The sequence below is a fragment of the Pelophylax lessonae genome (assembly GCF_965119305.1).
Source record: "Pelophylax lessonae genome assembly, chromosome: 13".
Lineage (NCBI taxonomy): Eukaryota > Metazoa > Chordata > Amphibia > Anura > Ranidae > Pelophylax > Pelophylax lessonae.
The window spans coordinates 10617270-10640241 of record NC_138780.1 but is presented as its reverse complement, the minus strand read 5'-3'; the positions used below and the strand labels follow the sequence as shown (position 1 = coordinate 10640241).

General features: G+C 48.4%; 1 protein-coding gene across 1 annotated transcript; it reads right to left on the bottom strand.

Moving 5' to 3' along the window:
- Positions 1-1131: 1131 nt before the first annotated feature.
- PEX19 (peroxisomal biogenesis factor 19) lies at positions 1132-22115 on the bottom strand. Its single transcript, XM_082242755.1, has 8 exons — positions 21976-22115; positions 19213-19316; positions 15780-15945; positions 13446-13531; positions 11965-12129; positions 9838-10002; positions 9148-9192; positions 1132-1261 (listed from the first exon to the last, which is right to left on the bottom strand). Exons 1-8 carry the CDS (start codon positions 22022-22024, stop codon positions 1181-1183), a joined length of 861 nt encoding a protein of 286 aa, XP_082098881.1. The 5' UTR covers positions 22025-22115; the 3' UTR covers positions 1132-1180.
- Positions 22116-22972: the final 857 nt, after the last annotated feature.

Here is a 22972-nt window from a genome sequence, read left to right as displayed (position 1 = left end):
AGACATTGCCCAAGGAACCCCTAGCAACCTCAGGAGGGTTTCTCAAGCAGGGTTCCTCCTGAGGTTTCAAAGGGTTCCTTGAGCAATGGGCAGACATTGCCCAAGGAACCCCTAGCAACCTCAGGAGGGTTTCTCAAGCAGGGTTCCTCCTGAGGTTTCTAAGGGTTCCTTGAGCAATGGGCAGACATTGCCCAAGGAACCCCTAGCAACCTCAGGAGGGTTTCTCAAGCAGGGTTCCTCCTGAGGTTGCTAGGAGTTCCTTGAGCAATGGGCAGAAATTGCCCATTGCTCAAGGAATCCCTAGCAACCTCAGGAGGAACCCTGGGCTAGATCCAACCCTAAAAAGGAACAAACCCAGGCAGCAGGTGGCCTGGCCCGTCTAGAAACCAACGTTGGCTTGGAGGTTAAAGTTACTGCACCCGGTCTGTTCTCGTTTTTTGAACCAATCAGGACTTGGAAAAGTAACGAAGATCAACTCTACTTCTAAAACCAATACATTCTAAATAAGGCTGAGATGGCGTCTGTCCCATTTCACATACTGGCCTTCTCAAACTCAACAAGCTGGACAAATGGCTTCTCGTCAACTGGAACATCCACTTTTTTGTCAACGAGTTTACTAAATTACACAAACTAGTCAAAGATCAAACATTCCTTCCCACTCCTCAAACCCAACATCTTAAGGAAGGTTTGGTTCCAAAGACTGTCTTTTAGATACGGACGTTGTACCGCAGTTGCCAAGCTCAGCAACACTCTAGTGTATGGATGGTTAGGTGTAGTATAGAGGATTCTGGGGAAGAGGCCTCATCTCTGATATCTCCAGCTGTGATCAAATCAATGTCCATCTTCGATTTTCCGAGAGTGAATTTAACAAGCAGCGGCACCCTCGCTCCATGCAATGAGTTTCACCGAGCTGCGGCAAGAAACGAAAAACGCTAATAACCAGTGCGAGTTTTTTTTTTGTTAGTACAGTTAATAAGGCAGTCTGATTGTATGATAGGGCTTCCCCGCAGGTGTTAACAAGGATCAGTCCATAAACCTAGTCCGCTTAGTGGTCTTCCATGATTTCGGCCAGGAACCCACCATGGACTTTAAATACAGCGCTCCGGCTAATGAAAAACAAAAAAAAAACCCGGGAGGTCGCCCCTTGTGTCTGCGTGCCGTCTGTCCGGTGAGACCGAGGTCACATGATGGAGCACTGCTCCCCACTGGCGCTGTTGGAATTCAGGTTCAAGCCATCGAGATCGAAATTTAGGCCGGCGGGCTGGGAGGAAAAAAGAAAGAAACGTTACTGGAAGATAAGATTTTCGAGAGCAAAGCCTGAGCATTTCGGCATTATATTATATAGTATAGGAATGGGTTCTTTGTGTGTATTTTTTTTTATTTTTAAATAAAGTCCTTAGGGCTGCAACGACTATGTGGACTACGAAAAATCGTCGACGTGCGTGAAAGGCGTTGACACGTCAACATGTGACGTCACACGCCTCCTGGCCGGCCACAGCGCCACTTGAAGCATTGCCGGCCGGGTTAAATCCCCCCCCCCCCTTCCCGGGCTCCGTCCACACCGATGACGGAGACAAGAGGACCATTAATGCCTGAGGGTGAGCGCTGACCGTCTCCAGCACCCCCGTACTCCGCCACAGCTTCTGCCGCAACACCTTTGCCATCCTCCCCGATCACCCAGGTACTCAGAGATGTCACATGTGCGGCGCTACACCGGATGTGTCCCTTCCAAACCCTTCCGGACAGAAACTCAAACCCCCACAATTGAGTTCCGCATAGCAATGGTTGCTTCCACTTTCTGGTATTCACATTTTCCATTCCCTGCTAGAAAATGGTCAGCCTCATTTGTTTTAAAAACCACGTGAAAGAAAAGTTTACATTTTTTTTTTCAGGTTTGCTTTTGTTCGTATTAATAAAATTGTGGTTGAAGTTTGAAACCAAGATGGCGGCTTGTACTGTACTGTGGCGGCTTGTAATGGTCTGTACTAGATGGGAGGGCTTACTGAGGGGTCTGCACTGGGAGGGGGGGCTTACTAAGTGGTCTGTACTAGGTGGGAGGGCTTACTGAGGGGTCTGTACTGGGAGGGGGGGCTTACTAAGTGGTCTGTACTAGGTGGGAGGGCTTACTGAGGGGTCTGTACTGGGAGGGGGGGGGGGCTTACTAAGTGGTCTGTACTAGGTAGGAGGGCTTACTGAGGGGTCTGCACTGGGAGGGGGGGCTTACTAAGTGGTCTGTACTAGGTGGGAGGGCTTACTGAGGGGTCTGTACTGGGAGGGGGGGGGGCTTACTAAGTGGTCTGTACTAGGTGGGAGGGCTTACTGAGGGGTCTGTACTGGGAGGGGGGGCTTACTAAGTGGTCTGTACTAGGTGGGAGGGCTTACTGAGGGGTCTGTACTGGGAGGGGGGGGGGCTTACTAAGTGGTCTGTACTAGGTGGGAGGGCTTACTGAGGGGTCTGTACTAGGTGGGAGGGCTTACTGAGTGGTCTGTACTAGGTGGGAGGGCTTACTGAGTGGTCTGTACTAGGTGGGAGGGCTTACTGAGGGGTCTGTACTGGGAGGGGGCTTACTGAGGGGTCTGTATTAATTACAGGATTAATTAGCTAATCAAAAAACACTCAATTAAGCAAAAAAAATAAAATAAAAATAATCGTTAGATTAGTCGACAGACAGCGCTGCGGATCTCCCGGAGCCTGCTTTCCGCCACTTTCTGACTACAAGTATTCCAGCACTGGCTGCATGGCCCTTCTCATGGTGGCCTTGCTGATGGTGACAATAGTCCTGATCATGCCTGCGTAATGCACTTTGACCTTGTAGAAGGTTTTAGTGCATTTTTTACTATTGGGCATGGTGCTACGTTACCTGAGAATTGCGCAGTCATGCAACACTGTACCCAAAGAAATTTTTAACACAAATAGAGCTTTCTTTTTTGGTGGTATTTTATTACCACTGGGTTTTTTATTCTATTAATGTATACACTATATTACCATGAACTTTAATGGCATTCCAGTCTTAGTCCGTAGGGTTCAATATTGAGTTGGCCCACCCTTTGCAGCTATAACAGCTTCAACTCTTCTGGGAAGGCCGTCCACAAGGTTTAGGAGTGTCTATTGGGACGTCTGCCTTTACACGCACATGAACTTTAATGGCCTCCTGGTAGGACTAGAAAGGTTGGTACGATGTGCCCAGGATGGCCCAGTGGTTACGGGGAAAGTTCTAGTACCACCTTGTTGAAGGGAGGCGATATACACTATATTACCAAAAGTATTGGGACACCTGCCTTTACACGCACATGAACTTTAATGGCATCCCAGTCTTAGTCCGTAGGGTTCAATATGGAGTTGGCCCACCCTTTGCAGCTATAACAGCTTCAACTCTTCTGGGAAGGCCGTCCACAAGGTTTAGGAGTGTCTATTGGGACGTCTGCCTTTACACGCACATGAACTTTAATGGCCTCCTGGTAGGACTAGAAAGGTTGGTACGATGTGCCCAGGATGGCCCAGTGGTTACGGGGAAAGTTCTAGTACCACCTTGTTGAAGGGAGGCGATATACACTATATTACCAAAAGTATTGGGACACCTGCCTTTACACGCACATGAACTTTAATGGCATCCCAGTCTTAGTCCGTAGGGTTCAATATGGAGTTGGCCCACCCTTTGCAGCTATAACAGCTTCAACTCTTCTGGGAAGGCCGTCCACAAGGTTTAGGAGTGTCTATTGGGACGTCTGCCTTTACACGCACATGAACTTTAATGGCCTCCTGGTAGGACTAGAAAGGTTGGTACGATGTGCCCAGGATGGCCCAGTGGTTACGGGGAAAGTTCTAGTACCACCTTGTTGAAGGGAGGCGATATACACTATATTACCAAAAGTATTGGGACACCTGCCTTTACACGCACATGAACTTTAATGGCATCCCAGTCTTAGTCTGTAGGGTTCAATATTGAGTTGGCCCACCCTTTGAAGCTATAACAGCTTCAACTCTTCTGGGAAGGCCGTTCACAAGGTTTAGGAGTGTCTATGGGAATGTTTCACCATTCTTCTAGAAGGGCATTTGTGAAGTCAGGCACTGATTTTGGACAAGAAAGCCTGGCTTACAGTCTCCGCTCTAATTCATCCCAAAGGTATTCTATCGGGTTGAGGTCAGGCCAGTCAAGTTCCTCCACCCCAAATTCGCTCATCCATGTCTTTATGGACCTTGCTTTGTGCACTGGTCCAAATCATTTGGTGGAGGGGGGGGGGGTGAGTATGGTGTGGGGTTGTTTTTCAGGGTTTGGGCTTGGCCCCTTAGTTCCAGTGAAGGGAACTCTTAAGGCGTCAGCATACCAAGACATTTTGGACAATTTCATGCTCCCAACTTTGTGGGAACAGATTGGGGATGGCCCCTTCCTGTTCCAACATGACTGCACACCAGTGCACAAAGCAGGAGGGGGTTAACTGTGTGCCTAACAAAGTGCTGCTTTTTCTTATAGATCTGGCTAAGTTTCTCCTCTTGCTTTCAGTTCTAAACAGCAGGGAGAAATCCAGCCAGAGCCTGCGATTACAAACACACAGGTCTGTGCTGTGGTTGGCCACAACCGATCAGCAGGTATACAGCCAAAACGGTTGGCTGTAACCTGCTGACAAACTCGTGTTGTGTCCAATCACAGCACAGGTCAGCAGGGGGGGGGGGGGTCGGTACGCGCATGTGTGGCCGAAAACCCGGAAGTCCAGTGTGAGAAACCTTGCTGCTGCCCGCTCGCAGTAAATGTACTATGGGCGGCCGGCAAGTCTTTAAATTGGTCACTTGTCTCCATCAGAAGCTTGGGTGACACTACAGGAAGCACAGCTCCCAGGACACAGCACTGTCCCCTTAGAACAGGAAGTGACTGAACAAGGACCTTCATGGCAGGATCGCCAGGGATTATTTTAAGGATTTCCTAATTTCACCTACTTTCATCCTTGTTTGCCTCTTTGCAGCCATTACCAGTCTACGTCCACCCCAGTGATGGCTGCATGAAGTTTCTGAGGGCGGGTCTCCTGATGGCGACTATGAAATGTGTGCTAAGCCAGCCACTTGTGGTCTCGGAAGCCTGTGAGACAGGGTGACAACACAGGAGCACAGCTAGGAGATCGGGACAGAGTGTTGTCACCCCATAACAGGAAGTGACTAAGAATTGTCACCCCATAACAGGAAGTGACTAAGAATGGTCACCCCATAACAGGAAGTGCCTGAAGGACCTTCAAGGCAGGATCGCCAAGGATTATTTTATTGAAAACTGCAAATTTAAAATTTTAAAAAGACTTTTGAAAGCGTGAAAGAGGTGTTAGGGACTGAGCGTTCTTCTACTTTTCAAGGTTTTTAACCCTTCCTGACTCAGAGCTCTGCTTTACTCTTCGCTCTTCCGAAATGACATAAGAGACACAGGCAGGCAGAGCGGGGAGGGAAATCAATCCGGACATTACATCCTTTGTAAGCAGGTTATGTGGGGGGAAGATCGCAGCCAAAGAGCCAAAAGTGGTCACAAGATCCCAGACGTCTCGGTGACACAGAGCAGAGTCACAGGCTTCAAATAGAAACTGGCTGTACAGGACGGGGGTGGGGGATTCACAACGGAGGGGACGGAATAGAATGCGATTGGCTCTTTATCTGAGCCGCTTGTAAATACAACCAGAGCTCAAATCTGAGACGTGTGCATTGGAAGGTCAAGGCGGGCCGGACACGGGAGCAACAAGGATAGGCAACCCGAAGAGGACAACTTTCTCTCCTTCCTTTCTCTCTCCCCCTCCCCATCCTGCAATCTTCCTCTCACTCCCTCTCTCTTCTCCCTCCATTCTTCCTCTCCCTCTCTCCCCTCCATTCTTCCTCCCTCTCCCCTCCCTCCATTCTTCCTCCCTCTCTCTCTCTCCTCCCTCCATTCTTCCTCCCTCTCTCCCCTCCCTCCATTCTTCCTCTCCCTCTCTCCCCTCCCTCCATTCTTCCTCCCTCTCTCTCCCCTCCCTCCATTCTTCCTCCCTCTCTCTCCCCTTCCTCCATTCTTCCTCTCCCTCTCTCCCCTCCAATCTTCCTCCTCTCTCTCTCCCCTCCCTCCATTCTTCCTCCCTCTCTCCCCTCCAATCTTCCTCCCTCTCTCTCCCCTCCCTCCATTCTTCCTCCCACTCTCTCCCCTTCCTCCATTCTTCCTCTCCCTCTCTCCCCTCCAATCTTCCTCCCTCTCTCTCCCCTCCCTCCATTCTTCCTCCCTCTCTCTCCCCTTCCTCCATTCTTCCTCTCCCTCTCTCCCCTCCAATCTTCCTCCCTCTCTCCCCTCCCTCCATTCTTCCTCCCTCTCCCCTCCCTCCATTCTTCCTCCCTCCAATCTTCCTCCCTCTCTCTCTCTCCTCCCTCCATTCTTCCTCCCTCCCTCTCTCTCTCTCTCTCTCTCTCTCTCTCCTCCCTCCATTCTTCCTCTCCCTCTCTCCCCTCCAATCTTCCTCCCTCTCTCTCCCCTCCCTCCATTCTTCCTCCCTCTCTCTCTCCTCCCTCCATTCTTCCTCCCTCTCTCTCTCTCCTCCCTCCATTCTTCCTCCCTCTCCCTCTCTCCTCCCTCCATTCTTCCTCCCTCTCCCTCTCTCTCTCCTCCCTCCATTCTTCCTCTCCCTCTCTCCCCTCCAATCTTCCTCCCTCTCTCTCCCCTCCCTCCATTCTTCCTCCCTCTCTCTCCCCTTCCTCCATTCTTCCTCTCCCTCTCTCTCCCCTCCATTCTCCCCCTCTCCTCCATTCTTCCTCTCCCCTCCATTCTTCCTCTCCCCCTCTCTCCCCTCCATTCTTCCTCTCCCTCTCTCCCTCCCCTCCATTCTTCCTCTCCCTCTCTCCCCTCCATCCCCCCCCTCTCTATCTCCTCCCTCCATTCTTCACCCCCCTCTCTCTCTCCTCCCTCCATTATTCACCCCCCCCCTCTCTCTCTCCTCCCTCCATTCTTCACCCCCCCTCTCTCTCCTCCCTCCATTCTTCACCCCCCCTCTCTCTCTCCTCCCTCCATTCTTCACCCCCCTCTCTCTCTCCTCCCTCCATTCTTCACCCCCCCTCTCTCTCCTCCCTCCATTCTTCACCCCCCCTCTCTCTCTCCTCCCTCCATTCTTCACCCCCCCCTCTCTATCTCCTCCCTCCATTCTTCCTCCCTCTCCTCCCTCCATTCTTCCTCTCTCTCTCCCCTCCATTCTTCCTCTCCCTCTCTCTCCCCTCCATTCTCCCTCTCTCCTCCATTCTTCCTCTCTCCTCCATTCTTCCTCTCCCTCTCTCTCCCCTCCCTCCATTCTTCCTCTCCCTCTCTCCCCTCCATTCCTCCTCCCTCCATTCTTCCTCCCTCTCTCCATTCTTCCTCCCTCTCTCTCTACCCCTCCATTCTTCCTCTCTCCTCCATTCTTCCTCTCTCCTTCCTCCCTCTCTCTCTACCCCTCCATTCTTCCTCTCCCCTCCATTCTTCCTCTCCCTCCCTCTCTCCCCTCCATTCTTCCTCTCCCTCTCTCTCTCTCCTCCCTCCATTCTTCCTCCCTCTCTCTCTCCTCCCTCCATTCTTCCTCCCTCTCTCTCTCCTCCCTCCATTCTTCCTCCCTCTCTCTCTCCTCCCTCCATTCTTCCTCCCTCTCTCTCTCCTCCCTCCATTCTTCCTCCCTCTCCTCACTCCATTCTTCCTCTCTCCTCCCTCCATTCTTCCTCCCTCTCTCTCTCTTTCTCCTCCCTCCAATCTTTCTCTCACTCTCCTTCCTCCATTCTTCTTCCCTCTCCTCCCTCCATTCTCCCTCTCTCTCTCCTCCCTCTCTCTCTCCTCCCTCTCTCTCTCCCCCTCCATTCTTCCTCTCTCTCTCTCCTCCCTCCATTCTTCCTCTCTCTCTCTCTCTCTCTCTCTCTCCTCCCTCCATTCTTCCTCCCTCTCTCTCTCCCCCTCCATTCTTCCTCCCTCTCTCTCTACCCCTCCATTCTTCCTCTCTCCTCCCTCCATTCTTCCTCTCTCCTCCCTCCATTCTTCCTCTCTCCTCCCTCCATTCTTCCTCTCTCTCTCTCTCTCCTCCCTCCATTCTTCCTCCCTCTCTCTCTCCCCCTTCATTCTTCCCCTCTCTCTCTCTCTCTCTCTCCTCCCTCCGTTCTTCCTCCCTCTCACTCTCCTTCCTCCATTCTTCCTCCCTCTCTCTCTACCCCTCCATTCTTCCTCTCTCCTCCATTCTTCCTCTCTCTCTCTCTCCTCCCTCCATTCTTCCTCTCTCTCTCTCTCCTCCCTCCATTCTTCCTCTCTCCTCCCTCCATTCTTCCTCCCTCTCTCTTTCTCCTCCCTCCAATATTCCTCTCACTCTCCTTCCTCCATTCTTCCTCCCTCTCCTCCCTCCTCCCTCCATTCTCCCTCCCTCTCTCCATTCTCCCCCCCCTCCCTCTCATGCAATATGGCCACCTAGGGGCGCACTGTACACAGAAGGGGGTACAAAACTCTCCCCCAGAAATGTCTTTTCCTGCTTGTGTGATTGGCTCACTGAATTTCCTAGAAGTCTGCACTAAAATACAATTTTGGTGAGATACTCCCAATGGGAAATTACATCTTAAAAGGATGCAGACTCTGCTACTTTCCTCATTAGAACCCTGCAAGTGCAGCAGCTGACTGATAATTATAAAATCACTCCCATACAGATTCATTTCACGCAAACCGTTATTTCTTCTCAATAACAACAGGTCGGGATCTGCAACAAAGTTTGGAAAAATCCCTGTAAGGTACATCGATTACCCAGAGAAGTGAAGTTAGTAACATCTGCCTAGGACACCCTCAGGGGCATTCCTAAAGAGTGTCTACAACAAACGTCAGTGCAGGAAACCAGTAGAGGAATTTGGGGCAATCTCCTCATGCTAAGGCTCTAAGACTGGAGCGTCCATGCGGAGTTCCCCCCCCCCCCCCCCCGCTACTGCAGCACTCATACAGACAGGATTTTTTTAAGCTGGGTGGTGGAGACACTTATCAGGCCTGCTCCCCTTGTGATGGGCAAGAACAATCAAACACCCAACCAGTAGGGGGAGCTCTGGGCTCCCTTTCCCAAATCTGTATATTTGAATCTGATTGGTGGCGCTGGACTGGGGCACTACAATGGGGAACCATTTCCTCCTTTAATTACGGTGCACTTGCTGTATAACACCCAGTAACTTACAGAATCTCCAGCCAGTTCTTTGGGTGGGTGTCCCAATTCTTGAAGCTGCATTAATAAATAAAATAAAATGAATTAGAAAAAAAAATATTATATATATATTTTTTTTTTTTTTTTAGTAGATTTTATTATACTATAATATATTAAAACATTATAATAGGAAATAATATAACATAAAAAAAATCTAATATACATTAAAAAAAAATAGCATAATATACTAATTTTTTTATGTATAAGACAGAATATACTAGAACATAACCTAAAATTAATAAAAATAATAATGAAAATAGAATATAAATAACAAAAAAATATTATATTATCAGTATATTATAATATACTAACACATAATATATTAATATCAACAAAAAAAATGAATTATTAGTATTAATATATTATACTAAAACATAATAGAACATAAAAAATATATTAAAATTAAAATCTATAATAATATATATAATAGAATATAATTTAAAAAATATTATAATATTAGTATATTATACTAAAACATAACAAAAAAATAAATATAATATATAATATTAGTATATTATCTTAGTAATTATATATATATATAGCAACAGCGTACAGACACAGCTGCAAATATATAACAAGCCAAAAAAGAAACATCCCTTTTGAGTGGACACATGGCTTAAGGAGTCTAAGTGGACCCTAAATGTTGGCACATTGGCTCCCTACCTGCTGCATGAGATCCATGACAGCCTCGAACCTGGCTGCCTCTTCACCTGGCTGCTCGGACTCAAATTTCTGGCAGATCCTGCTCATGAGGTTGTGCTGCTCCTGGTATTTCTGGTATTCCTCGGGGGGCAGAGATTCGCGGTGCAACTGCAGCCATTCTGGGTACTGCGCAGGAGGTGGAAACACGGGCGTGAAAAGGGACATCAAGAGAGGGAGAAGGAGATGAGAGAAATCTGATAAATCTAACCCCCGGCCTTCCCTTCACTCTTGCACAGTTGTAGCGGCTCCTCTCTTGGACTGAAATGGCTTACTCTGATTTCACTGCACACTGTGAGCTTCTCACCATGTACATTAGAAACTGCAGCAAGTCAGATGGAGCCCCACCTCATTTCCTGGCTGGAGGATGCCCTGCATCATCTAGCTCTTTCCTACCCGGCCTGACTGTCCCTGGCCCGCCCCTTCCCAGCCCGACTGTCACTGGCCCTGCCACTTCCCAGCCCGACTGTCCCTGGCCCTGCCCCTTCCCAGCCCGACTGTCCCTGGCCCTGCCCCTTTCCCAGCATGACTGGCCCTGCCCCTGCCCAGCCTGATTGTCCCTAGCCCTGCCACTTCCCAGCCTGACTGTCCCTGGCCCCGCCCCTTCTCAGCCTGACTGTCCCTGGCCCCGCCCCTTCTCAGCCTGACTGTCCCTGGCCCTGCCCCTTCTCAGCCTGACTGTCCCTGGCCCTGCCCCTTCCCAGCCTGACTGCCCCTGCCCCTTCTCAGCCTGACTGTCCCTGGCCCTGCCCCTTCCCAGCCTGACTGTCCCTGCCCCTTTCATTCACTGGATTTCAGTTCTTCCAATCATGCAGGCTCAGAATCACCTGTGGGAGATATGCATGCAAATACAGCCTGCCTAGGAACGCCCCACTGCCTCAAACTGACACCCACTCTCTGTTAAGACATTTTGATATTTGCATAACCCCTCCCACTGCTTCTATAATGGCTGAAGGTTCTGAGAGGGGTGTGGCACAGGGTCTCCATTTCTCCATGCAATGCAGGCAGATCATGGCTGGTGGGAGGGACCAGCAAGGTGCTCTACATAACTTACTGAAAACATCATAGCACTCTGCTGGCCCTTCCCATTAGCCATGTTCTGCCTGCATTGCATAGAGAAGCTCAGAGACCCCGAGATGACTTCATTTCTACGTTTACAAGGTTTAGGAATGCATCTGGTGCACAAATGGGATTTTTGACTTACCGTAAAATCCATTTCTCTGATGTTCATTGATGGACACAGATCCTAATTCTTCTTAACCATTGGGTTATACTGCCCCCTACAGGAGTAGGACACTAGGCAGAAAAAAGCTTGATTAGGCCAATGGGACCGTCCCAGGGGGTATTCACCCACTCTCAGCTATAGGCACTCAGTTATACAAGCAGTGTCAGAAGAAAACCAACTCCACAAAGGGGTGGGTGCTGTGTCCATCAATGAACATCAGATAATTGGATTTTACAGTGAGTCAAAAATCCTATTTTCTCTTTCATTCATTGGCGGACACAGCTCCTGATCTTCATAACCATTGGGACGAAAATTCCCAAGGCTAATCATAGTCAACCAGGTAACATGGAGCTCAACCATAAACAACTGGAGCTCCCCTGAAAAAAAACGAAATAATAAAAAAAAGGAGGAAAAAAATTAAATTCAAAAAGAAAAAAAAAAAGTTGTCAGGACCAGAGATCCCAGCAAGGAACGGAGTCCTTACTCCTGACTAGGCAGAAAAAAACTGAGTGAATATAGCTGAGAGTGGGAGTATACCCCCTGGGACTGCCCATAGGCGTAATCAAGCTTTTTCCTGCCTAGTGTCCTACTCCTGTAGGGGGCAGCATAACCCAATGCTTAAGAATCAGGAGCTGTGTTGGTCAATGAACGAATGAGAAATGTCGATTTCTACCCCGACTAATATAGAATGTGTGTAATAATTGTGCCCAGATTTCAGATTTCAGCTTTAAGAGTACTGAAACCCAAAGGTGTGGACTGCCTCCCCTGCCTTCAGTTTATCACACCGACCCTACTGCTGGTCACCTCCTGTTGAGAAAGCCACTTCAGTGCTAGCAAGTCTTCAGAGGGGCACAAGGAAGACCCACCTTGTCTGTAATCTCTTTGAGGGACGGATACAAGACTTCCTTGGACAGCAGACTCTGCATGATGTTCTGCATGAACGGTAATATATTTCCTTCTCCGTCTGCGTCGTCCACTGCGAGACCCTCCATCGCCCGAGCCAACTCCTCCTCTGATAGGCTGGGGGGGTTCTGAGAAGAGAACAAGGAAGAAGATTTATCTGCAGGATAAAAATAGAACCATACAACTTATGGTGAGAAGGGACTACAGAAATCAAAGCACCCTCTAAGCCAAGGGTCTTCAAACTATGTCCCCAAAGTTGTTCAGGAACTACAATTCCCCATCATGCCTAGTCATGTCAGAGGTTTACAATGCCTCATGGGATGTGTAGTTCTGCAACAGCTGGAGGGCCGCAGTTTGAGGATCCCTGCTCTAAGCCCCACCCTGTAGAAACCATACACTGCACTGATGAGGCCCAACAAGCCTGAAACTACTGTATGTAGTATGTGTACAGTGAGGAAAGAGGCTCTATACACCCAGAGAGATCATTAGATTTACAGACAGTAGTATGGTGAGAAGGGACTACAGGAACCAAGAAGCCCCTTCAAGTTCTCCTCTACAGAAGCCATGGTTTCCATACACTGCACTGATAAAGCCCAACAAGCCTGAAACCACTGTTTACAGGGAGGAAAGAGGCTCTATACACCCAGAGAGTTCATTAGATTTACAGACAGTGGTATCGTGATAAGGGACTACAGGAACAAAGAAGCCCCTCCAAGTTCTACTCTACAGAAGCCATGGTTTCCATACACTGCACTGATGAAGCCCAACAAGCCTGAAACCACTGTATGCAGTATGTGTACAGGGAGGAAAGAGGCTCTGTACACCCAGAGAGATCAATAGATTTACAGACAGTGGTATCGTGATAAGGGACTACAGGAACAAAGAAGTCCCTCCAAGTTCTACTCTACAGAAGCCATGGTTTCCATACACTGCACTGATGAAGCCCAACAAGCCTGAAACCACTGCATGCAGTATGTGTACAGGGAGGAAAGAGGCTCTATACACCCAGAGAGATCATTCGATTTACAGACAGTGGTATCGTGAGAAGGGACTACATGAACCAAGAAGCCCCTCCAAGTTCTACTCTACAGAAGCCATATGGCGCCATATATCTGGGGTGGCTGATCAGCAAGTGGTTAACTATATGTATATCATTGCGGCTGGGGGGGAAGGGAGGTGGGGAGGAGGGAGATTGTAGGAGCTTGTGAATCGCACCCCCCTTTGATGCACTGATCACGGATGCAATGCTCTGCAGGCTCCAATGCAGAAATGTATACAGGCACATTTTATATTTTATCAATACAAATGCACGTATTCATTTTTTTTCTCCAAAAAGGTGGACTGTGTCTTTAAGAGCGACACAGAGTTAATCAAATGATGCCCTGGAAGATGCTATAAATAAATAAATAAATAAATAATGTAGGATGTAATTTTTAACTCTTACCTGCAAGTCGTTGGCATTCTTGGCCAATCCGGACAGGGTCTCTTTTAGGCAGGAAGTAAACTCTTGCTGGGAGGTTTCATCACTTCCTATCAGATAAATGAAGATAAAATTGTATCATCTGTATGGAGATCAATCTATTCTTCTTCCAGACTCAATGAGGCAAACGATACATTTCTGTAGTACTGATTATTAACCTCTGCACTTCCTTAGGGTCGTTAAGTATCCAACGTGCCCAATGATGGAGGATTGAACTCTTCTGGCTGCTGTGATGGCCTCTCTATAGAACAGTGATGGGGATCCTTGGCACCCCAGATGTTTTGGAACTACATTTCCTATGATGCTCATGCACTCTGCAGTGTAGTTGAGCATCATGGGAAATGAAGTTCCAAAACATCTGGGGTGCCAAGGATCACCATCACTGTTATAGAATGTTAGCCTAGACCAGGGGGTCTTCAAACTATGGCCCTCCAGTTGTTCAGGAACTACAATTCCCATCATGCCTAGTCATGTCTGTGAATGTCAGAGTTTTACAATGCCTTATGGGATGTGTAGTTTCGCAACAGCTGGAGGGCAGTAGTTGGAGGATCCCTGGCCTTGACACCTGGAGACCGGATTTTTCTCTCCTGCAGTTAATACAGGTCTTGTCCCTCCCCCAGACTGATTGGATAGTTAAGGCGCAGCAGACTGAAGAGCTCATCTTTCTGTCACTCTGCTCTCACCTCCTAGCAGCATATAAAGCATTGCAGCACAAACTGATCTGGTTCTCTGTGCTGCTTCTCCTGCCCCCAATCTAAGCTCTACTGTACAGGGGGGAATGCAAGAGGTTGATACCAAGTCGAATTCACACACCATTATTAAATAAATTCATACCTTCATGTGTTTTTTTTTATTTATCTGTTCAGGAAACAGAGACAGTGTCTATGTAAAGCCCCCCCCCCCCACACCCCCAACCAAACTGATACTTCCCTCAGCAGCAATCTGACTGAGCAATAGATCATTAGAGAAGATTATATGCTTCCTGAAAGCTGGGAGCACTAAGTATTTTGCATCAGTTGCGACAGAGGATGGATTGTCGGGGGGTCTCTATACAAATGAATATCACTGGGTCCTATCCACATAATCAACATAGTGACAGCATCTCTTTTGTGCTGGAAATTATATAAAGCATAGCCAATAAGAATCCTGCTCTTTTCTTTTAGTTATTTTTTTCCAGTGCTGGGTTGGATCAATGGCTTGGGTTTCCGCCCAACCCCATAATCAATGGCTTGGGTTTCCGCCCAACCCCATAATCAATGGCTTGGGTTTCCGCCCAACCCCATAATCAATGGCTTGGGTTTCCGCCCAACCCCATAATCAATGGCTTGGGTTTCCGCCCAACCCCATAATCAATGGCTTGGGTTTCCGCCCAACCCCATAATCAATGGCTTGGGTTTCCGCCCAACCCCATAATCAATGGCTTGGGTTTCCGCCCAACCCCATAATCAATGGCTTGGGTTTCCGCCCAACCCCATAATCAATGGCTTGGGTTTCCGCCCAACCCCATAATCAATGGCTTGGGTCCCGCCCAACCCCATAATCAATGGCTTGGGCCCCGCCCCACCCCATAATCAATGGCTTGGGTCCCGCCCCACCCCATAATCAATGGCTTGGGTCCCGCCCAAAACCATAATCAATGGCTTGGGTCCCGCCCAAAACCATAATCAATGGCTTGGGATTCCCCCCCCCCCCATAATCACTGGCTTGGGAATCCCCCCACCCCCCATAATCAATCGCTTGGGATCCCCCTACCCCACATCAATCACTTGGGATCCTCCTACCATCGATGGCTTGGAATCCCCCCCCCCCAATCAATTGCTTGGGATGCCCCCCCCCACCAAGGGCTTGAAATTCCGCCCCCCCCCCCCCCAAATCAATGGCTTGGGATATCCCCCCCGCCCCCTTATATCAATGGCTTAGGATCCCCCGTCCAATGAGATAACTTGGGTGTTATCCAGTGCTGGTTGAAGGCACAATCACTTCTTATCTCAAACACTTTGATAACCGAAGCTCAAGAAGTGTGTTGCACAGAGAACCTAAGCTCAACTGGATGATAATAGTGAGGCATGAAAAGAGAGAACCTCATTGGCTGCTATGGGAAAACAGTGACCATTCGTATTTTAGACATTGATAAAAGAATCTGAGTTTCACTGTCCCTTTGGTGTACCGAGACACATCAACTGAAGTAAGCCTTCTCTGCCAGGAGGACTTCTGAACATGACCCGTTCTCAGTCTTCATCGTTTGTCCTCCATATTAAAAGGGTAACCCTCCCAGTCTTCAGGAAGGTCAGTACCCACCCACTTTTCCAGCAACCTCAGACAGCTTTTGGAACTGCTCCACCAGTTGGGGTTCCTCCTCGGCCAGCTCCTTCATGGCCTTTTCAAACTCCTCCGAGGCCTGGGCCGCCAACTCACTGCTGAACAGCTCCTGGAAGAACTTCTCCTGAGACGCCAACATGGGATCCTGAGAAGACAAAAGGACCTTGGTTAGGGTGAGACCAAGGGAGGACACCTATTGCTCCAGAACAGCAGCTATTATTCCATCCTCTGTGTACCTTTACCTCTGCCACATTCCCAACTTTATACCAGTTGTCTTTTGTGCTGAACCAACATTTATCAATTCGTTGAGGACCACTACACTGTGGTGGCTATTTTAAGGAAAAGCCAACATTCAAGAGTGTGAGGTCTATTAAAATTTAACTTTTTTTTGTTATGGATAAAGCAGGGTAGTAGTAGAACCCCTGCAAGGTTTTCACTGCCATCTCTGCTCACATTGGCCACCAGGACAGGAAATTAGAGAAAATCTTAACAGTGAAAAAAAAAAGGTAAGGAAGAATTAGAACCTTGATCAGGTTTGATTTCCCCATCGGTGTGTACATTATAGAGATTCCTTCTCTCTTCCTGTATTGGTGACCACTGACACTGGGACAGGAAGTGATGTCAAATCTCTCTTATAATTAAAAGAAGTCCTAACTGTTAAAGAAATTATGAATGTTTCATAATTATTATATGTTTATAATCATTTATGCTTGTAATATATATATGCATACATATATTATAAGTAGTTTTCCTAGAACTGTATTTCTCCATATATCCTGCCCATATGTTTTTGCAAGACCTCAAAATGTATATAAGGGTAGGTGACACGTATGCAAACCAGACAGGTCATTGTAGCTAATAGTTCTATGCCGGTGTAACCTGTCTCCTCGTATACGAGTAATAAATGCATCTTTCCTTGTATCAGCTTGTGGTCTAAAGGTGATTTCCCTTACACTAACCTTTCCCCACTCTATTCTATTCAGGCAAGGCCTAGGACCTCCCCGACGTGTTTCGCCCAAAAATGGTATTTGATCGTAAAGCCTCCATAATTAAGTCCAGTTTTGGGTGAAACACAAGGAGCAGAAAACTAGAAATAAATGTTCAAAAAATAAGGAGGGATGCTACCGTCCTGGAGGATTCCTGGAAAAGAAGTTATCAGGTAATAACTCATGTTTTTCCAAGTCATCCTCCAGGACGGTCACATGAGAGACTACAAAGATGTACTGTCTGGGAGGGACCAAAACCAGAAAAAGCTTTAAAAAGCAAAGACCAAACTAGATAGGACAGAAGGACAATATTGCCAAGTCTGAAATAAGTGTCAGAGCTAGACCATGAGATGGCTCTCCGACTAACACAAAAAAAGGCCCCGGTCCCCCATGAAATGATTGAGTGAAACGTGCTCAAACCCTGAGTGGACACACAGGTCTTACAGGGTGTAGGTCATTTTAACAGTAGACTAGACCTAACTTGCCAGTGACATCGTAACTTGTTGGAACCCACCAATGAACAGAACTGACCACTGCATACTCCAGTAGATACTACGCATGACATGATACACCTACCTTAGTCCCCGGAAGCAACCTCTTGCTAGGGATGCTACAAAGAGGTGGCCCAATCGCCTACTGAAAATGGCAAGACAATAAATTGAGGCAGCCTGGCCCAGTTGACTATCCCTTAGGCCAGACTTTTTTGACCAGGGTTCCTCCAGAGGTAGCTAGAGGTTCCTTGAGTTGTGGCTCTCATTTGATGGTGCCTGTAGAGTTCAGAGGCCAACGCCACTTGGCAGAGCCAGCAGCATGATACCCAGGGCTTTTTTTTAGCGGGAACGTGGGGGAACGCAGTTCTGGCACCTTCAGTACTGAATGGTACTGTATTTAATGGCAAGAGATGCTGGGATGTGCTGCGGAGGGTCTAATGATATTGGCTGCTAGGGGACCTATTGATGCTGGAGGGGATCTATTTTTGAATGGTTGTTTATTGTTTCTGGGGAGGTCAAATGTTGCTGGTTTGCTGGAGGGGGGCTTATGATGCTGGGGAGTAAATTGTTGCTGGATAGGACCTGCTGTTGAGGAAGGGGTCTATTGATGCTGGCTGCTGGGAGATCTGTGGTTGCTGGGGAGGGTCTATTACTGGTGGCTGCAGGGGATCTATTTTAGTAATTTTTCGTGCTATTATTACTAAATTCCATACAAATTACTTAGCATCACAAATTGATACCTGGCTCTGTATTCTCTAAAGGGGGCAGCGCTGACAAATTGGGGGTGGGGGGGTTAAATCAAGAAACGGTGCTCCAAGGTGGGTAGGGGCAGAGACAAGAATTTTCCCAGAAAGAGGGAGTTCCTGCACCTTTTTTCTGAGTAAAAAAGCTATGATGATACCAACAATCTATTTGAGATCCATAGTGATGGCATTCTGACCATCACTGTAAGGGGGTCATTCCATTCCCTCCACTGGCTACCAAGTCAAGGGACACCTTTCCCACTGAACCCCTAGGAACTGGTTGTTGCAAGACTTGAAAATAATTTTAAGAGTTACTCTTGGGTAAAAAAAAAAAAAAAAAAAAGGTTTGCCAAAGGCTGCCCTAGACCCTCTGGAATGCTCTTAATGGAGTTCTCCAGATCGTTTCTATGCAGGTCCGAAAAGACAATGTCCCCTGAAGGCCCAGCAAATCAGCTGTTCTTCTACAAAAACCCAAGAGCTGCTCCATATCTAAACCACAGACCCATGAAGGACATCATGACAACCACACAGCATTGTTCCCAGCAGGTGAACCACATGCTCCACATATCCATAAATATACCTTTCCACCACCTCAATGCTAGTATGGCAATTATATTTGGGGCACTGTATACGGCACTGTATACGCAAGCTCCTCATACACCTGCAGTTAAATACTCTTCAGGAAGGAGCTGGGTAAATAGGAACAGGATTATCACACTGAATGTCAGGTGCCCTGCCTGATGTTTGAAGTCTGACTCGGCTCCAGCTCCTCCGGGCATATTGGCATACTGATAAGTGTTGTGTTATGGAGATCACCATATCAGGAGACGGAGTCTGTACCAGTAACGGAACACTCAGATAGACTTGTGCCATCATATTCTGCTATGAGGGCTGTATATAAAAATGTTGCCCCCTGTAGCCACCACCCCAGGAGCTCCCCAGGTGGATCCCCTCACCCCTGTGCCAGCTCCCAACATACCAGCAGCCTGAGCAGCAAAGTAAGCCGGCACATCAGGCAGGGAGGATGTAGCATACAGCCGCCGGCAAACATCCTTCCCCACCCTCTACCTCCAAATCCTGCCTTTCAATCCAAACACGAAGCCACCAGAGGGATGAGACACAAGAATGGGACTCCACATTGGCCTCTGGAGTCTTCCATACACCGAAAGAGACAAAAATGGCTGCCACGTACCTTAGCAGCATCTGCAGGCGGCCTTTCAGGACCGGAGGGTTTAGTAGTTTTGTCTGAGGACGGAGGAGGAGGTTGGCCGGTCTTCTCAAAATCATCCAGTGCACCTGCCAAGGAAATAACATTCAGTGACTCCAAGCCTAAATGTGTCCAACCAAAAATTATACCACTTGTAAACACTTCCTTTTAATTGTGGGGTCAGTCTCTCTTTTTTGAAATTTTTCTCCAAGACACCTTCTGGGCCTACAATTTTTCAGTGCCACAAGCCCCTCCTTCTGAAACCTGCTTGTATCTAATTACCTACCTCGCACAGCCTAGGTGGCTCCAGGCACCTCCCATGCACAGTCCAGGTGGCTCCAGGCACCTCCCATGCACAGCCTAGGTGGCTCCAGGCACCTCCCATGCACAGTTCAGGTGGCTTAAGGCACCTCCCATGCACAGTCCAGGTGGCACAGAGAACCTCCCTCATGCAGCCCAGGTGACTCCAGGCACCTCATATGCACAGTCCAGGTGGCACAGAGAACCTTGAACAGCCAACGTGACTTTGAGCACCTCCCCTGCAGAGTCCACGGGGCTCGGAGTAACTTCTTTGCGGTGAACACCTCGCTCACACAAGCCTGGCATCCCCAAGCACCTCCCCTGCACAGACCAGGCATCCTCAAGCACCTCCCCTGCACAGACCAGGCATCCCCCCCCAAGCACCTCCCCTGCACAGACCAGGCATCCCCAAGCACCTCTTCTGCACAGACCAGGCATCCTCAAGCACCTTCCCTGCAGAGACTAGGCAGCTGCAAGCACCTCCCCTGCACAGACCAGACATCCCCCCAAGCACCTCCCCTGCAACGACCAAGCACTTCCCCTGCACAGACCAGGCATCCCCAAGCACCTCCCCTGCACAGACCAGGCATCCTTAAGCACCTACCCTGCACAGACCAGGCATCCTCAATCACTTACCCTGCACAGACCAGGCATCCTCAAGCACCAGCACTGCACAGACCAGGCATCCTCAAGCACCAGCACTGCACAGACCAGGCACCCCCAAGCACCAGCACTGCACAGACCAGGCATCCTCAAGCACCTCCCCTGCACAGACCAGGCACCCTCGAACATCTCCCCTGCACAGACCAGGCACCCTCGAACATCTCCCCTGCAACAGGCATCCTCAAGCACCTACCCTGCACAGACCAGGCACCCTCAAGCACCTCCCCTGCACAGACCAGGCACCCTCGAACACCTCCCCTGCACAGACCAGGCATCCTCAAGCACCTCCCCTGCACAGACCAGGCCTCCTCAAGCACCTCCCCTGCACAGACCAGGCACCCTCGAACATCTCCCCTGCACAGACCAGGCACCCTCGAACATCTCCCCTGCAACAGGCATCCTCAAGCACCTACCCTGCACAGACCAGGCACCCTCAAGCACCTCCCCTGCACAGACCAGGCACCCTCGAACACCTCCCCTGCACAGACCAGGCATCCTCAAGCACCTCCCCTGCACAGACCAGGCATCCTCAAGCACCTCCCCTGCACAGACCAGGCATCCTCAAGCACCTCCCCTGCACAGACCAGGCATCCCCAAGCACCTCCCCTGCACAGACCAGGCATCCCCAAGCACCTCCCCTGCACAGACCAGGCATCCCCAAGCGCCTCCCCTGCACAGAGCAGACATCCGCAAGCGTCTCCCCTGCACAGAGCAGACATCCGCAAGCACCTCCCCTGCACAGACCAGGAATCCTCAAGCACCTCCCCTGCACAGACCAGGCATCCTCAAGCACCTCCCCTGCACAGACCAGGCATCCCCAAGCACCTCCCCTGCACAGACCAGGCATCCCCAAGCACCTCCCCTGCACAGACCAGGCATCCCCAAGCACCTCCCCTGCACAGAGAAGGCATCCTCAAGCACCTCCCCTGCACAGAGCAGGCATTCCAAGCACCTCCCCTGCACAGACCAGGCATCCCCAAGCACCTCCCCTGCACAGACCAGGCATCCCCCAAGGGAAGGATCTGCATTACTAGAAGAAGACATTTATAGGACAGACTCCCACTAATAATATATAAAATAAAGAGAATAATACATGGGGGGGGGGGGGGGAGATGTAATGTGAGATCACCCAGTGGATCTCTTAGTAAATAAAGCGATACCAGGAGATGTGATCACAGATAACCCCGACAGGTGATTGGAGGACGGGGTAAAGGTTGGGACTCTGGAAGGTCTCGGCAATGTCACATTAACCCCTTCCCAACAAAAATGGGGACTGGGAGGTCATACGTTGTTGAGGACTCTCTGAAAGGGCAGAGTGATGGCACTGAGCCACGGAGAGCGCCCTCCAGTGGCTGATCTACAACAGTGTCACTCCCAGCTCCAGAGTCCGCCTGGGGTTCAAGTCTGCCCAGATCCAGCAAATGACATCATCATCATCAGACACCCCAACACCTCACCCAGCAAAGTCAAGGTCACCCCACTTATGCCCATCCCCCCCCCCCCCAGGTGCCCTCTGGTACCATGGCAGCCCATGCCCTGTAGGGGTAGAAGGGTGAATATAACCGGTGAGTGCATTGCATGGAATCCAACTACAAACCCTCACACTATGTCTGTGTCTGGAGAGCCAGCTGGCAGTGCAGGGGTTAAAGTCCACCTGGGGTAAAGGCACCCTCCCCCCTCCTCCCCCCATATCATACACACAGCAGCCAGGGGGGGGCACAGCACCAACCTAGGTGCCCCCCCACCATGGCACCCTGATCACATGACCCCTGACCTCCCCCTTACTGTCCAGCAGTTCCTCCAGCTCCTTGTCCTCTCCTCCTGCTTCAGCCATCTTTACTCCCTTCTGCTTACTAGGGGAGGGCTGCGTATCAGCCGACGTCAGCCTGGGCCGGCCAATGGGGAGCGGCAGAGCAGTAAGGGCAGCGAGGCCGCTGCGGACGGCGCCATTGTTAAAGTACTGGCAAAAGGTAAAAGGGGAGGAGTCTGACAGAGAGCTGAGCGTGTGACAGGTGACCGTGTGTGACACTGACAGTCCGGGGACACTCGTGTCATGTGATCGGGGGACACCCTGCAACATCGGGGCCAAACATGTCAGTCAGTTCCCATTTTTATATTGATACTCTTTATTTACCTTATTCATGTGTTTATTATTTATTTATTTATTTATTTATGCTATTATTTTATGGACGTTTTTATGTATTATGTTTATTTTTCCTTTCCTTTTTTTTTTACCCATTTCTTTTATTGTATTTATAAATTGTATTTTATATATGTATTCATTTTTTTATTTGCTTTATTATATATTTTTTGTATTTATTTGTTTCATATATTTATTCATATGTTTTATTTACATATTTATTTATTCGTTTATTTTATGTATGTTTTATTTTTATTTTTTTTAATAATTATTTATTTGGTTTTATATATTTATTTACATCTTTACTATATTTATTTATTTTAGTCATTCATTTGTTTTATGTATGTATTGGTTGTTGTTTATTTTTAATTATACTTATTTTTTAATTGTTTATTTGGTTTATTTATTTATTCCATTATTTTATTTACATCTTTTGTATATTCTATTTTTATTTATTTTATTTATTCATTTATTTTATGTATGTATTTGATTTATTATACCTATTTTATTTATTTATTTGGTTTTATATATTCGTGCATTTATTTTATTTATTTACAATATTTATTCATTCATTTATTTTATATATGTACTTATTGCTTTCTTTTATTACACTTATTTTATTTATTTATTTAGTTTTATATA